Source organism: Hyalella azteca, unplaced genomic scaffold, assembly GCF_000764305.2.
Source record: "Hyalella azteca isolate HAZT.00-mixed unplaced genomic scaffold, Hazt_2.0.2 contig10248, whole genome shotgun sequence".
Lineage (NCBI taxonomy): Eukaryota > Metazoa > Arthropoda > Malacostraca > Amphipoda > Hyalellidae > Hyalella > Hyalella azteca.
In genome coordinates this window covers 1-16,906 of record NW_025940294.1, presented here as the reverse complement: position 1 = coordinate 16,906, position 16,906 = coordinate 1, and the positions used below count along the sequence as shown (strand labels likewise).

The window sequence follows — 16,906 nt, the reverse complement described above, 5'->3', positions numbered from 1 at the left end:
AAAACCACGGCTCGAAAAATTCAGTCGCGGCTCGCCAAGTAGATATATTCCATACTAGAACCTGGTCTACGGAGTACGGACATAACACAACACATAGGCTAAATGCTTGTAAATTTGTCCAATTAAGGCTTTTCCTATAGCCTTTTTCTAATTTATGCAGAAAAAAAAAGAAAAAAAAAATGATGATTCTTACCAAGTTAGCCTAAGCAATTTTCAAAAATTGGCCATGAATTTGATGGAATGATTATCATTTGTACTGCCAATTTTAAGGAAACTTCTGTCTGATATTCCAAATTGGCTCTCTAGAGTAAACTAAAGCATTTTTAATAGTAAAATGTGTGATGATCAAATTCTCTGAATTTTAGTCATGTAGGTAGGGTAAATGTGGTATATTCCAACACCTTAAGGACGTAGCAAAATATGAATGGCTATGAAAGAATCATGGTACGCACAACTCGAGTTCTGTTTGCTTTACGTCACTTCAAAACACCGCAGTCCGCACTACGCGCCAGCAACAATGAAACATCACAAAATGTTGCCATATTTATTTAAAAGCCTTTAGAATGCAAACCTACCAATTCCATGTATTCCAACCCTGTGTGTGACTAAATTTGGCATTTTGTGAGACTAATTCCGGCCGCGCTTCAAACTCTACTAATTCGTAATTCCAACACTCTTGTGTTCAAATTCCGATCGCTGTATTGGAAATTCCAATCGATGAGCTGTATTGGAATACGACACAGCTTGGAATTAGAACACTATTGAATATTGAACACTACTTATTTAGGCTACTAATTAAGAGCTATTAAGCTTTTAATTAAGAAAATTTTAATTTTTGCACATAGCTTGGAACAAGCTGTGTGTGTCTAATTCCAAGCTGTGTCAGAATTAGTTTTTATGTGTCTAAAACCGTCTCTTAACTTGATCGTCTATTAATTGTTATACCACTTGAAATCGCAAATACAAGTATACTTAAAGGATTCCTGATATATTCACGGACTTATTAAAAATTCTCAAACCATAATATTCTTTCTATGCAAACAGTTTATCACAATTTGGTAGAGCAAGGTCAACTATCAACTTTGACACATTTTTCGATGTTCTCGCTGGGTGACGCGCAGTGTCTCTCTCTGGATCTCAACATTTTCCCACCAGACGGCCCAGACCTAGTGTTTTGGCAATAGTATGGCGCACAACAGTATGACATCACTATTTCAACCATCAACAAATGCGTGGAACTAAGAAAATCTTAATATAAAGGAAAAAAATTGAGAAGTGTCAGAATTACCCACGATGTAGGAATATACCACGTTTACCCTACTTCTGTTAGACGTTTGTCTTAGCCATAACTTCTGTGCACTGTTCAGTATCATTTTTATATGCCATGTGGCTTTTTTTTGCTTAGAATGTTTTTGAATTCATCATTTATGCAGAAGTGCAAATTATTAATGATATTTTGCTTGTTTCTCAATTCCTTGGAGTTGGATCCATCTAATAGCATCTATGATCTGTAGGTATCAACAGAGTGGAAATCTAAGATTAGAGGTTCACTTTAAAAAAAGCGTTCGGCCTTGAAAAAAAAATGTTCCAGGCAAGTGGCAACTAGAAACAGGTTTGCAGCCTGCAGGTCGTCAGAAATCGGCCTCGGCATGAACGTTACGTCAGGCAACACAGAGAAAATCCCAATATTGTTAATTGTGCGCATCACTCGCGGATAAGCAAGAGGAATCTACTGAAAGAAGAGTTAATTCAGTCTAGTATATTATATGAATTACCTTATATTAAGTCAAGCGTGGACATCAACATTAACTTTTGTCTTCATTTTGGTGGCAACTGAACATGTGATAATGCAGTCTGACCACTCTGATGACAAACACTCTGAACACAAAGTCACAAACACATCGCAACTATGCGATCTTCAATAAAACATATTTGGTTGACTAGATCATCAGTAGATGTCATTTCATTCTGCTGGTTATTTTGGCTGGAGCATTGAAGTACTGCAGATTACGGTAGTTGAAAATTTTATGAAACATGTTTGCAAAGTGCAAACTGCAAACCACAATTTTTTCAATCAAACAAAAATACTTGACATTAGAGCAATGAGATTTCATACCTACTGAAATTATATGATATTAGAGCCTTGTTATTTCAGAAAAAAGTAGGACATTTCCCAACTTGAATCTCCTAAATTTTTTAGATTATGTTGCTCATCAAAATTATATGGCCAGCTTCATTATTTGTTGAATTAATTTTTTGAAATCTAATTAAAGCTCCTAATTGACTGTTGCCAAAACAATTTCAATAAATTAAAAAAAAAGTTACCAGCAGTTGTTATGAAGTTATCAATAATAAAATTGCTTGTTTATTGTATTAACCATGTAGTTAAAATGAACATTATTTTTGTACAGGTCTGCAGGATGGTGCATCAGAAAAAGCAACATTGGAGACATCTATGGTGGAGACTCAGTCTCCTCTCCAGTTCTCACAATTAGGTAAATGGTTAAAAAATTTGCTAGAAGATGAATAAAACAAGTGTGACTAATTTATGATAAACATCTGGATTCTAGAGTATCTAGAAAGCAGATAAAATTCACTGTAACTTTTATCCATGTTTAGTATTACAGTATACCTACTTCTAAAGTATAGAGACCACAGAAGACTTGTTCTATATTTGCAAAAAAGTTGGTAGATCAGATGCTATTTACAATGAAAGAATCATGAATGATCATAAGCATTTTATGAATGTTATTTTTTGCCACCATTTCTTTTTTAAGTTTTTAATGGTGTATATTTTTTTTCTGAATAAAGGAACTTTAATTAGTATTATCATATCCCAAAGAGTAACTACCTATAGAAAATCTTCTTGTCCTTGCCCAATAAGAATAAAGATTGAGCTAAACAAATCTACTTGATAAGATGAATTACAGCAAATCCCACCCAAAGAGTGGACAGGATGGGCCCCTCATCTAAAAAGAGAAAAAAAAAACACTGGGGGTTTGTATGAGGTGAATTATTGTGAACTCCATTGAAAGAAAGAATATTGTGAGGGGTGTTTTGTATGGGAATTTTAATTACAGTTAACCACACATGAATGGGAGTTCATAGGGTGAATTAAATCCTATCTCCCTTAGAGCATGAATAGGTGTTGGTCCTCTAAAATTTACTTGTTGGTTAGCATGCTATTGCTGTTGGAACTCAATATTTTTTATAATTATATTAATTTATATTACAGTAATAATAGTTAATAATTATAGGTTATTATTTTATTTTGCAGGAGACTCAATTCTAGGCAACATGTCTGCTTTTCAAGATCATCAAAATGTTCAGGTGAAAGATGGGATGTGTTGTGTAGACATTAGATTCCTCCTGTGCATCAAAATGTTCTGGTGAAAGATGGGATGTGTTGTGTAGACTTGAGATTCCTCCTGTGCATCAAAATGTTCAGGTGAAAGATGGGATGTGTTATGTAGACTTGAGATTCCTCCTGTACGTCAAAATGTTCAGGTAAAAGATGGGATGTGTTGTGTAGACTTGTGATTCCTCCTGTGCATCAAAATGTTCAGGTGAAAGATGGGATGTGTTGTGCAGACTTTAGATTCCTTTTGTACATCAGAATGTTTAGATTAAAGAAGGGATGTGTTGTGCAAACTTGTGATTCCTCCTGTGCATCAAAATGTTAAGGTGAAAGATAGGATGTGTTGTGTAGACTTTAGATTCCTCCTGTGCATCAAAATGTTCAGGTGAAAGATGGGATGTGTTGTGCAGACTTGAGATTCCTCCTGTACTGTACATCAAAATGTTCAGTTGAAAGAAGGGATGTGTTACAGACTTGAGATTCCTCCTGTACATCAAAATGTTCAGGTGAAAGAAGGGATGTGTTGTGCAGCCTTGAGATTCCTCCTGTACATCAAAATGTTTAGATTAAAGAAGGGATGTGTTATGCAGACTTATGCAGACTTGAGATTCATCATGTGCATCAAAATGTTCAGGTGAAAGACGGGATGTTTATGTAGACTTTAGATTCCTCCTGTGCATCAAGATATTCAGGTGAAAGATGGGATGTGTTACGTAGACTTCAGATTCCTCCTGTAGTGTTCAGGTAAAAGATGATGAAATGCATAAAAAAATCAAATTATTCAGGTCTTTACAATCTGTAAATTCTCTCTAATAGTACGGTAGGTATTCTCTCAAACCTCGTGTTCTGCTTATTTTTTCAGTTTTTATGGTGTGAAATTGGCTTATATTATGATCTGCTCTAAGTAGTTATCATGTGCTATTACTTTTTGCTCATGAACTTGCTTTATGAAAGATCTATATATCTGAGTGGATGTATCATTTCCTCAGGTTCTGTTTAGTGAGTTTGTGCATATCTTGATTGGTGAGTACACTGGAGAGCGTGAAGGAGAAGAGTCTGGCGTGTGGGGAGAAGTTCTCGAGTATGAAAAGCTGTGCCATCAACAAGCACTGAACATTGACCGGGTCTACCGCAAGATGCCCACTCACCATCCAGCATGTGTGCACACCAAACAGGTGCGTCTAGTAGCTCTTATTGTCTACTTATCTAGATTTATATAGTTAAATTCTGCCTAAAATTATGCCATTGACCGGTCTACCGCAAGATGCCCACTCACCATCCAGCATGTGTACACACCAAACAGGTGCGTCTAGTAGCTCTTATTGTCAACTTATCTAGATTTATATAGTTAAATTCTGCCTAAAATTATGCCATTGACCGGTCTACCGCAAGATGCCCACTCACCATCCAGCATGTGTGCACACCAAACAGGTGGGTCTAGTGGTTCTTATTGTCTACTTATCTAGATTTACATAGTTAAATTCTGCCTAAAATTGTATCATCAACGTGCTGTATTTAATTGGTGAAAGTATTCAATGAATATTATTTTTTTTGCATCCCATTTTAAAATGTTTAGTTAGAAATAAGTATACGTACTATCTTAAAGACCTACCTGGAAATGCAGAGAACAAATAAAATATTTCCTTGGATTTTCTTCAGGTGTTACAACAGCTTTTGGGGGAGCGGAACATGTGGCGGCTACTGCGGTCTCTGTATGTGGACCGGCAATGTCGTTCAGACACACCAGACAATGGGGATGAAGATATGGCTGTCTCATGGCTCAAGTCTGATCAGACTGTCATCAATGAGATCTACAATGACTCCAGGGAGATAAGAGAGGTAGCCTTGCTTTTCGTCCTATTAATAAGTGCATGAACTTTACATTTTAGCCATTTTTAGCGCTTTTTTTAGGCGAGTGAGTGAAATATATTAAAACTTTAACTATTTTAGCTCTCTAGTAATGAATTGAGTATTGCATTCCATAATGGCAACTTATCAATAATATTGTCAGGGACGATATTGATTACTGGTACCTATAACTCATTACAATATAGATTAGAATTGATATCATTACAATTTGTATTATTGCAATATTGCTTATTGACTGCTTGTACAATGGATAACTAAGGTTATTTTATTCAGGCCCAAATTGTTATTGATTGGCTGGAGAAGAATGCCTCGGATGCAATGATGCAGCTGCCAGAGAAAGTAGAGCATTACACTGACAGTCACATTGCCTGGGAGAACACTCTTCGTGAGCTTAAGGTGACTTCTCTATAAAAGTATGCACCAATTTACTGTTGAAAATAAGTCACAACTAAGTTATCATCTAATACTTGTGTTGTCCCATTATTTACCTAGGGATGTTATATATTTTCGAGATTTATTTGATTAAGTTTCATATAGCTCCTAGTGATTGCTGCTTAGTTTATAATTTTTTTTTTCTATTTGTACGTGTGAATTGTCCTTGTAGCCATGTTGTTCTGCATATTGATACTTCAGATCTCAGAAAACCATACGGCGCTTAAATTCCACTTATTCTTTGTATTTACGAAATAATTGGGTGATCAAAATAAATTGCCTCTAATTCAAAGTTCTCAGGTCTCAATTGGTTTGAAGTTCAAAGTTTCTGCACGCTAGTGTATTAAAAATAAATCTCAGTCAACATTCAATTTCATCTGCGACTGTTATTAGATAAATACTTGATTCAGGAATTAGAAGACACACACTGGCATTATTTGATGCGAGTCACTGCGCATCTGTAAAATTAACAAATTTATCAACTTTAGTTGTAAGAAGTTCCAGCTAGACAAGTTGTAATGTCTATTCCCCTCCCGGAACCCCACTGTATTATTAGAACATTATATTTTCATTTTCTTTGCCTTAGGATTTATTTTAAATTTTATTTGCATTGTTTCAGAATTGCGCCAGGGGAGCCATGGGTAGCAGACACTCCAGTCACCTGGTGACCGCTATGGACCCTGACGCTCCTGTCCGACAGAAGAAGGCCATCCACGATCTAGATCAGGTGACAGTTTAATTCAGTTTTTACTTAAAATATCTTTTTGCAAAAATATGATTATATATTTCATTTATATAGGTACCTAATATCAGAGTTTTTAATTTTCTCTAACATTTTCTTTTTGCAAAAATATGATTATTTATTTCATTTATGTAGGTATACCTAATATCTGAGAGTTTTTAATTTTCTCTAATATTTTCTTTTGCAAAAGTATGATTATTCATTTCATTTATATAGGTACCTAATATCTGAATTTATTACTTATTTTGGAAATGACTAATCCCACGCAATTGATATTAATTATTGAATCACAAATTTTTATAAAACTACTTTTCATAATATTTTCTATTTAATATTCATAATTCATTCATAATTTAATTCATAATATTTCTATTTCCTATTTAACACACTCGTACATTTATAGTCAGACAGGCATCATTGATCATTTGAGTAAACGTCAACATGTTGAATCATTAGTAGGTACGGTATGTGTTTTGAACGTAGCAGTCCCAGGCCATGCTAGAGCGCCGGCTCATTTATTCTCAAACTGAATGCGATGGAACCAATAATCTTGTGCATGTGCTTATTATTTCGGCAATGTTTATAGGTAATGACTACAGTGAGGTAATGACTCCAAAACATTCTGAACCTATTGAATTAATTAATTTATATTTCATCAGGACGACGAGCGCGTGCTGACGCGCAGCGTGATGCTGGCCATCAGGTCGGGGGAGCTGTTCCAAGCTCAGGACAAATGCGTGGCCTCAGGCAAGCAGTGGCTCGCTGCAGCCCTCGAGGGCTGGAAGCTTCACCACGACCCTAATGTGCATGACCCCTCCAGGCGGCAACCCATCATGGGAAACCCATATAGGTTAATAATAATGCTGTTAATGAAATTCTCTGAAATATTCGAGACATTTGAAATCGTCCTTGTCCCTTGCACCAACGATATGAAAACAATAGACATTTTGTATTGCTGAAATTTGCTAATTTGTCATAATTATTTCATACCATTGCTATTTTAATTTATCATGTTTGCAGCCTCTAAAAATTCTTTGAGACTTGTTATGATCTTGTTAAGCGAGTATTCTTAAATTTTCATGTGATATTCATTTGAATTTTCATTCATTGATATACGCACATATATTTAATTTTATTTTGGTATGGTTTTGACTTGGCATTCATTTGATATAAGATAATTTAGATACAATTTTGACAAATAATTCATTTGAAATAATTTTCTTAGAGATGTGTGGAAGCTGACTGCGTGGCGAGCGTCCGAAGACTGCCGCCTGTCGCACCACCAGCGGGCGCTGTATGGGTCACTGTGTGGCAACCTACGTGCCATGAAACTTGTGTGTCAGGACTGGGAGGACCTCCTGTGGGCGCATGTCAGGGCCATGGTCGACCAGAGGGTCGAAGAAAGACTGCGCTTCTTGCATGCACAATCGCGACAAAGGACGCTTGTGCCTTTGCCCAAAAATTACCCAGAGGAAAGGTACCTACAATAGTGAACCAAAATTATGTGTTATTTAATATTTATTTTAAATAAAGTGGTCACCCACCTAATAAAAAATCATCGCCTACCCCACACAACCATTGCTGATTGCTCTGATGCCGCACTATCAAAACTTACTTAATTACAGGTAGCTGCGTAATGGCATCATTTCTTGTCTGTGATTGGTGGATTTAGCATGAGAAGCCCTTGGTGATTGGCTGATGAGTTACAAACTCTTAACTGCTTTTGATTGTACACTCCCTGGCTTGAGAGGAAATCTAGATGTTGAAAGTGACAGAAATACCAAAAATACGAATTAATATGTATAATATTGAAGATTTTTTTATTGACCGGATAATTTCATGATGTCTAATTTGGCGCCCGAGTCAGTTTAATGAAACCAGATCTGCTTGAATCATGATCCTTGATTGGATTATGTTTTGATGAAGCATATTCTATTTTTTTGAAGTTTTATTCTGCCATACATAAATTTATCCCAGTTTTTTGCCGAACATCAAAGTTGTTTACTATCCTCTTATAAAAAGGATTCGTTAAGTGCAACAAAAGTTTTTTCTCAAATAAATTCTCTGTTTTAGGATAAGTCTGGACATCGTGTTCACCAGCGTGGAGAAGTCATGCACCGTAAGTGAACTGAAGAACCCTTACTACCTCATGTGCAAGTTCCTTGTCCTCGATGACGTAGACGGTCTCCTGGGGGCATCAAAGCTCTGGATCAGAGACGGGACGGCCCCTCATCTGCTGCGGTGCCTCACGCACCTCCTGCTTGTGCTCAGAAGGATTTACAAAATTGTCACGCCTGAACAGGAGAATACGGCCAGTGCTGTGCTCCAGGCCTGTGTCAAGGTTTGGATAATATACCGTCTTAGCTATATGGCATAAAATTAGTCCAGTGCATTCTTCGTGTTACAGTCATTGCTCCTATAGAGAGTCTGTCATAATTGAGATAATATTACGTTTAACCTCAATGGCACGAAATTAGAATAATGTATTTATACAGTTATGCTTAGTGCTTCAGTTCAGAGGAATGTTTCAAGCTTAAGATAATATATTCGGTAATCTCTGCGATTTCTATTGGTGCCAAATGAGACTGAAGGGTCTAGATGCTCATGTTGGACTGTATGTGACCTCGGACCAACATCACCAGACTATTTCGTTAATGCCTCTTATGTATTGAAGTGTGTTGTGTTGCAGGCGTCCATAGAGCGCGGCGACGTAGAACAGGTGGCGTGGTACACGGCGATGCTGCCCGAGGCGCAGCAGGTTGCCTGCTACGCGGGCTTCCTGTTGAACATCAGCGACCCACCACAGCGCCGACACGCGCTGCATCTTGCGCAAACCGTCGGCCTCGACGTTCATGCCATCGCCACCACCACCACCGCCATCATCAGGTAACAAATGCCTTCTAAAACTTTGTTTTTTTTTTTTGTAGTCTCCAGCTTACTTCCCAACTATCTGAAAACCCTCTCATTTTTGTGGTTCAGCTGCAGTAGCCATTTATCGAATTTTTGTGGAAAATAGATGGTAACCTGACCTTTAGATAAGAATGACGGTTGATGTCTCCATACACAAATGATTGAATGTCACGGCGGTTGCACTATGCTTGGGCCAACTACCTCGATACAATGTGCGCTTTCCTATGCAGTAATCCCGCTTGTTACGCCACGTCTTTCTCTAAATTTTCTGTCTGGAAACATACAAATTATAAGTCCAGTTATATTTTGCATTTTTCAAATTATTTGTCAAATTATATTGTGCGTTTTTCTAATCATATATTTCAGAACTCTTCAATTAATTTCTTCATTGCTCTCCCTAAAGTTACTTTGTTGATTACCAAAATTCCGTTTTTACGTAAGGGATTAACAGTGATGCTCCAACTATCTTTGGGGGTGCTATGGCTAAGCAGCTAATCTTGACTTTCTTCATGAATCTATTTTTTGTATAGACTGAGTCCGTCAGGAGGCCTGAGCGAGGGCGAGAGTTTGGTCGGCGAGACAGCACAGACAGACCGCATCAAGATTGCTGGCTTGGATTGGCTTCTCTTCGACGATGCACTTAGGAAAGAAGCTCTCATTCAGGCTCTTGCTCTTGTCCGCACTTTCCTCATTGCTCGCAAGATCTCTGCTGCCAACATCACTATGGATAAGGTGTATATCGTCTTCGAGGTCTCGTTGATTTTATTGTATATTGAAATCTTTCGTTATGGTGCGAAAAAAGTGAAAACTGGCCTTTAGTTGAGAATATTTTCGTGGAACCTTTAAAAAAATGTTGGTTTCTGATGAACCAAGTGGTTCTTCCTGCATGCGTACACTGTGTTCAATTCAAGATCTACTGTAAATTTTCATGAAGATGCTGGTTATTCATACTGTCAGTTTTTGTGTGCTGTGCAGCCTGATATTAACTATCCTGTGCCTAATGCTTCCTTTTCTCCAACCATCTCAAGTTACTTGTTTATTGTAATCTTATATAAAAGTGAAACTTTCCAGTCACAGTGCGACAACCAGTTCCATCAAAAGCTCCTTATTCCTTCCAGTTACCAAGTGACACTCTGGCGATGGTGGGGTGCGAGGATGAGACAGAGGACCAGCCTCCTGAAGTAGAAGCGGCTGTTAGAGAATACCTCTGCATCAAAACCTTCCTTGTAAGCAGAATAAAACCTTAAGCACATTAAACATTTATTTCGTCGATTCTACGAAACGGTTTGCAATAATTGCATCGTGCATGTGCGTATTTACGTTTCCAATTGGGTAAATTATGGGCGTAACATTTTAAAATTTTCGGAATTTTATAACATTAAAAATAATTGATTGCATTGCCTTCACCTCATAATTTGCTTATCAAATTGCATTTTCTTTATTTATTATATAGGTATGCATAAAGCTAACAAATCTAACACTGTCGTATAGTCTCACTGTGTTTTATTTGTGAGAAGTAAACTAAGCTGGCTATTGAACAAATGCATCTGTTTTCCTTATCCATGTTTAATCTTAACTCTTATCGTGGTGGTGACAAACAACAAGTGGCCAGCAACTAGTCTAATTCTATTGCAATATTTGATTTCTATCTCATATTGGGGGGTTTGTTAATCAAACAGGATACCTTAATTTAATACATTATTATTGACATTTTTGAGGGTTTCAGTCTGCCCAGGAGTGCTTCAGCGACTGGTTTGACCACTTCCACCAGCAGAAACCGGCAGCGCCCGGTGCTTTGTCATCGTCCGCTTCATTTCAGGAGCAGATCGCGCACGAGCACGCGACCCTGCAGCACCAGACCGCCATGGACAAATGGCAGGCCGCTCTCGACAGACTCACCAAGGTTCATATTAGTCCTGAAAAAACTTAGTTGCATCTTGACATATGTTCTACCTTAGCTTTCATGAAAATTGAGCGTGTTGAGCTTGAGATTGTAATCGCATTGTATTGTTGGAGTTACGGGATTAATATGTAGAATGAGTGAATAGTGAAGCAGTTGGTTCATTTACTCTGTTTAAGTTATTGAGAATATTTTATCAAAATCTTTTCGTACCGCATAGGTCCAATTCTACATGCAGTTGATTCGACAAGAGTCAAAGGATGACAGTTCTGAATTGTTGACAGGTCGCGTGCGAGCGTTTGTACAACGTACTTCTGTTCCCGGACGGTGGCTGGCTCGTAGATCTTGCCCCACTACCACACAACGACTCCCAGGTGACTTTCTGCACTCGGGCGAATCCCGGTTGAAAAATATTGAATCTGATATACGTAAAAATTATATTGCTAATTTGTAATTGATGAACTCAATTTTTTAGCGTCACATATTTTTTGAGAAATTAATTCATTAAGATGTGCTGTATTACTTTCAAGTTAAATCTCTCTTGGGTTATTAATAAATTTCGCGTTCACCTTCTTGACAAACGCAACTAAGTTTCTGATAATCCTTAGAAATACCCTGAACTTGTATTTCATTCAATATTATTTGGGCTGAAAACTTGATCATCTGGCTAAAAAATAAGAGAAGCTCAAAGAATCTACTGGGATAATTATCTTAATATATTGTATCAGAGGATTTTCAAATAACAATGAATTTATTTTTATTTATTATCCAGCGTGGAGACTCGAGCAGCAATCGGCTGCAGCACCTGCCTCCTGAGATCGCCGCTCGAGAGCCCGATCGGTCCCGTCAGCTGGCGACGCTGCGCTCCATATACATCCCCCAGGTACGCGCCCTACCTCCGTTCATCCACATAGTAGCAAAAAAATATAACTCGGTACTCACTGCAGTGAGTGACAGAGAGCTCATTTTCTCGTTGACGAAATCATGAAGTCACGGACAGACAGACAGACGGACGGACAGACAAACATGGCGAGCACAATAGTGCATTTTTCCATAAATGAAAAAATGCGCTAAAAAAATAACAATCTTACAGTCGTATTGTTTAGATGAGTAAATATTATACTTTGTTGCGCAGGTTTGCTCGCTGCTGCAGAACATTTTATCAAGTACCGGCGACCACAAGCAGTGTATACAACTGGCAGACATTGTGTCGTCGGAGCAGCACCAACTCTACACTGCGTTTGGCACCGCCGAAATGCAGCGATTTTTGCTCAAGTTACTTGAGTCCTCAAGATATTTACTGGACCACGATAAAGACGCTTTAGGATACCCTCTTCACTAGTGGAACTTCCGAACCCCTTCAGTGAGATAACTTCATACTTTCACATTCATTGAAAGCGCGGTCTGCGATTGATGCTATAGCCTCCATTTGACTGGGCTTGCAGCTTGGGATGTAACTACCGATCGCTTGTTAAGGAATTGAGAAGTGCAAGATTTACAGGAAACGGTTTGCGATTAACATCTCGTATATTTGTTCTGCTTGTAAATAGTAATATCAATGATGTTTTAATTAATAAACAAGTTTTACTCTTTCATAATATTTTATTAACCTATTCTTATTAAAGATAACACATTATGACATTTCTTGGTACAAAGCCCTGATCTCGATGTTCGAGCTCAGCGTTTCTTTGCGTTCTGTTTACGATATTAGCACGACACTTGAATAATTCATTGATCCATCACTTTGTTGCTTTTAATTTGTTTGGAGAATTCTTACTAAAATAAATTGAAATTAAGATTATTCATGAGTGCTCAGTAAAGGTAAGAAACCAAATTGTAGTCTGCAATTAAAATCCATGTAGTATAGCTTTCATTGAATGCCATATATGTATCTATAAGTAATTAACGATTTAGGAAAAAATTAATATGCAATGTCTTGGGCAAATCACGAAAGATTTTAGTACTGGGTTCCGATACTTCAGTGCTAAATATTTTTGCCTCTAACGTAAGATCATGGAATCTCGCTTCTAATGTCACGTTTGGCAATCAGGCTCGCGTAGAAATATCAGTAACTTTGGGAGATTTGCATTAAACATAAACTGTGATGATCATAGTAAGAAGGGTGTATTTCACTAATGATTATATTTCAGCATTGGCCCTGAATAAAGTACCAAAATTGCTTGAGGTGAACCCCGCTGCACCTCATTTTTCTTCGGTGAGCATTAGGACCAGGCAATAAGTCCAGCAGCTATCTCAATCAATCGTCAGCTATGGAAAGATCGAGTTCCAAAGGCCGGATCCCTTGCGAATCAAGTCACGAAAAGTTCAAGAATCGACAACAGGCCATGGGCCTATTTCTTCAATGCCGACACTTTTATTCTATTATATTCTATTAGAGAGAATATCAAGGGTAATTATAGCGTTCATCTCGGGACAGCGAACATGGCCGTTTGTGGAACTGTGCGTTGTAGTGGATCCACTTGGTCGTTACTGCGCGGATAAGGAGTTGATTAATAGCCTGCCTGTATACACATTATTGAAATTATTAGATTTTTTAAATTTTCTGTATATTCATGATTTGTCTGAGGGCAGTATAGGTTATAGAATGCGATGATCAAAATTCGCTGGAGAATTGATAGCTTGAAATAAACGCTATTTAACATTTTGATAATCCATAACAACATAGAGGCTATGTATTTAGAAATGTGTATCATGGATATAAGACTGGAACTTTATAGTTATTTTGTTAGAAATATCGTTGTAACTTCAAACGCTCGAAGTTAGAGAAACTAACTAGAGTTGTTAAATTGTAATATATGAGCAATTAAAAATTTATGCTCTTTTCAACAAGAAATTGGAATAGGATTGCATCTTACTCCATTTTGATCCGTGAAGCACAGGACAGGCGCCATGTCGTGTCAATTGGTCGCGCTTGCCGCTCCTGTAGAGGTTGTACCAAAACAGCGCCGTGCCGAGCTGAGGCTCTACGCGCACCCCCAGGTGTGGGAACACCGTCGCTCCTCCTGCGGTCACGTCACTCAGCTGTCGGTCAGGAGGAGGTTAATTTTAATAAAAAAAATTTAAAGTCACGGTTGCATTCAATCGAGAAGAATTTTTCTGCTGCTATCAAGCGCACGGTGGCATGTTAATAACTTGTTAATGGATTCGTTACAACACCGTCAATGTAATTCGTATCCAACGAATTATAGCATTGGCCAGGTTACTAATAATCATCGTTGGTAGATGAAGGTTTAAACGGTTAGATTTAATAAGCTCTAAAAGGGTTAATTATGCTGGAAAAATAAACCAGTAGGGCAGTAGCACATGAAGACAAAATTGAAAGAAGAATACTTGAGATTTATTAATGACACAAGTACGGGGAGTTACAGACAATTTTGGTGTTTTTCTTCCGTTTAGCCTAATGTACACCGGGACTAACCTAATGTATACCGGGACTAACCTAATGTATACCGGGACTAACCTAATGTATACCGGGACTAGCCTAATGTATACCGGGACTAGCCTAATGTATACCGGGACTAACTAATGCATACCGGGACTAACCTAATGCATACCGGGACTAACCTAATGTATACCGGGACTAACCTAATGCATACCGGGACTAACCTAATGTATACCGGGACTAACCTAATGTATACCGGGGCTAACCTAATGTATACTGAGACTAACCTAATGTATACCGGGACTAACCTTACGTAAATCGGGACTAACCTAATGTATACCGGGACTAACCTAATGTATGCCGGGACTAACCTTACGTATACCGGGACTAACCTAATGTATACCGGGACTAACCTAATGTATACCGGGACTAACCTAATGCTGTCTCTTATACACATCTAGATGTGTATAAGAGACAGATATACGGTGGATCGGATCGTAAGGATTTAGCTCGTCCGGCAACCAGCCTCTGCAGAGAGGAATTAAAGGATCAACAGAAGGGCTGGAATTTTCACTGTTCCCTTTACCACGTTTTACTGATTTTCATTTTCAGAGCTGTTAAACTGTTAAATTGTTATGTATCAATTAAACCCAGGTTTAGGCAAGGGGCTTTATGGACTAGTTTCCAGTGCTCCTATAAGAATAAATAAGAAAGAAAGAAAAGAGAAGGACTGGCGATTGAAATCCGAGGATTTGGTATTTATCTTATTAAAGGGGCTGAGTTCACACTGATATAGCCAGCTCTACAGCTGAATCATGTTTGTAGTTGAAATGAATAACCAAAGACTCATTTGTGTATAGAATAGCACAATGATTTCATCATCAAACTATGGCTTGGAAGTGTGAACAGAATGTAAATAATCGGTTTTTGGTTTTCTGTTCTTATGAGCCGATCAACAATTCTAATCTCACGATCATCAACTTTCCGCTGTGTCAAACTCACGTCATGCTGACACATATCATGCTGATGTCAAACTCACGTCATGCTGACANAGTGAGTAAATCGATTTCAAACTCACCCTCAAGTTCTCGCCTCTGCAGAGTTTATTTTGCATCTTTGCTTCTTCTTCGTACGTAAGCAGAACTTTTTCGGTAGGCATATATTCTTTGCTGTTGCCTTTTGATTTCTTACTTTTCTTCTTTTTCTTCTTTGACTTGTCTTCTAGTGCCATTGACTCGTACTGCAATAAAAATAAAACATGCGTTTCACATCATTTCGAAAGCAAATCGTTAAAAAAGCAAATGAAATAACAAAGTTCATTAAATTACAACGCAGATATTGAAAACTAACAATCTCCCGCACAAAAATTATCAAGCGCACCTTCAAAATTGTAGATCTCAGGCCGGTAATAATTTCTCGTTCTTCATCAGTAAGTTCTTCAGTGTCGCTGTTTTTAACGGCGAGTTTGAACCACTGAATGGCACGCTTGTTGTAGCCAAGCTTGACGGCTTCTTTACCGAGCAAAATGTAGTCCCATGTACGAAGTTTCCCGAGGCTCCGTATATCTGTTGGAAAAAACATTTTTTACACTGGCAAAACAATTATATATGATGATGCACTGTTTTCATAAATGATTCCTGATGCAGGACACAGTAAATTAATATCATTGTCAATTGGAGATTTTTTTTATCAATTAAGGGCAGTTTATAAAGGTTTTAGGGAGTTTATAAAGGTTTTATTGGTCTACCCAGGAGACGTTCTAGTATAAATATTTTGACGGGATTGACTTATGATATATTTCGTTACCAACCGATTGCACTTGAAACATCCCCAAATAATCAATTTTAGTAAATAATCTAATGAATGTTTCAACGGGATTTGACTTTAATATGCTAATAAAATATATATGCCCTATATAATATCCCCCAAATAACTGCTGCTAACAAATGTTATGCTCAATATTTTTACCCAATTAAATGTTTATAGAATTAATTATCAACTAGTGCCCTTTGAAAAATCCCCAAACAAGCGATACCACTTAATAACATAGGCTACATTTCATTGCAATACATTTGATTACAACCTTATCACAAATAAGTGTCTTCACAATATTATCTCTAATATTTTCATATATTATCCATTATGAATACCCAAAACCGTGACTAACCTAATGTATACCGGGACTAGCCTAATGTACACCGGGACTAGCCTAATGTACACCGGGACTAACCTAATGTATACCGGGACTAACCTAATGTATACCGGGACTAACCTAATGTATACCGGGACTAG

The 16,906-nt window shown here is 37.7% G+C and overlaps 2 protein-coding genes across 2 annotated transcripts; one reads left to right on the top strand and one right to left on the bottom strand.

The window, feature by feature from the left end:
• The first annotated feature begins 3,727 nt into the window (after window positions 1–3,727).
• Window positions 3,728–12,804, top strand: LOC108675952 (nuclear pore complex protein Nup107). The gene is made up of 16 exons (XM_047882339.1): window positions 3,728–3,743; window positions 4,348–4,494; window positions 4,751–4,789; window positions 5,018–5,197; window positions 5,501–5,623; window positions 6,279–6,386; window positions 7,061–7,251; window positions 7,627–7,878; window positions 8,475–8,742; window positions 9,091–9,287; window positions 9,842–10,043; window positions 10,430–10,537; window positions 11,038–11,214; window positions 11,496–11,585; window positions 11,984–12,094; window positions 12,347–12,804. Exons 3-16 carry the CDS (start codon window positions 4,751–4,753, stop codon window positions 12,551–12,553), a joined length of 2,253 nt encoding a protein of 750 aa, XP_047738295.1. The 5' UTR covers window positions 3,728–3,743; window positions 4,348–4,494; the 3' UTR covers window positions 12,554–12,804.
• Window positions 12,805–15,416: 2,612 nt separating this feature from the next.
• On the bottom strand, window positions 15,417–16,179 carry LOC108675951 (the record flags this gene model as incomplete). Its single annotated transcript, XM_047882340.1, has 3 exons — window positions 15,417–15,422; window positions 15,693–15,854; window positions 15,995–16,179. Coding segments are annotated over 3 exons (353 nt in total), but the record flags the coding sequence as incomplete, so codon positions are not given.
• Window positions 16,180–16,906: the final 727 nt, after the last annotated feature.

Coding starts and splice junctions, on each gene's coding strand:
- LOC108675952 (XM_047882339.1), top strand. CDS start 4,751: ATGCCCACTCACCATCCAGCATGTGTGCACACCAAACAG. Junction 4,790..5,017: donor CATGTGTGCACACCAAACAG/GTGGGTCTAGTG, acceptor GATTTTCTTCAG/GTGTTACAACAGCTTTTGGG. Junction 6,387..7,060: donor CCATCCACGATCTAGATCAG/GTGACAGTTTAA, acceptor ATATTTCATCAG/GACGACGAGCGCGTGCTGAC.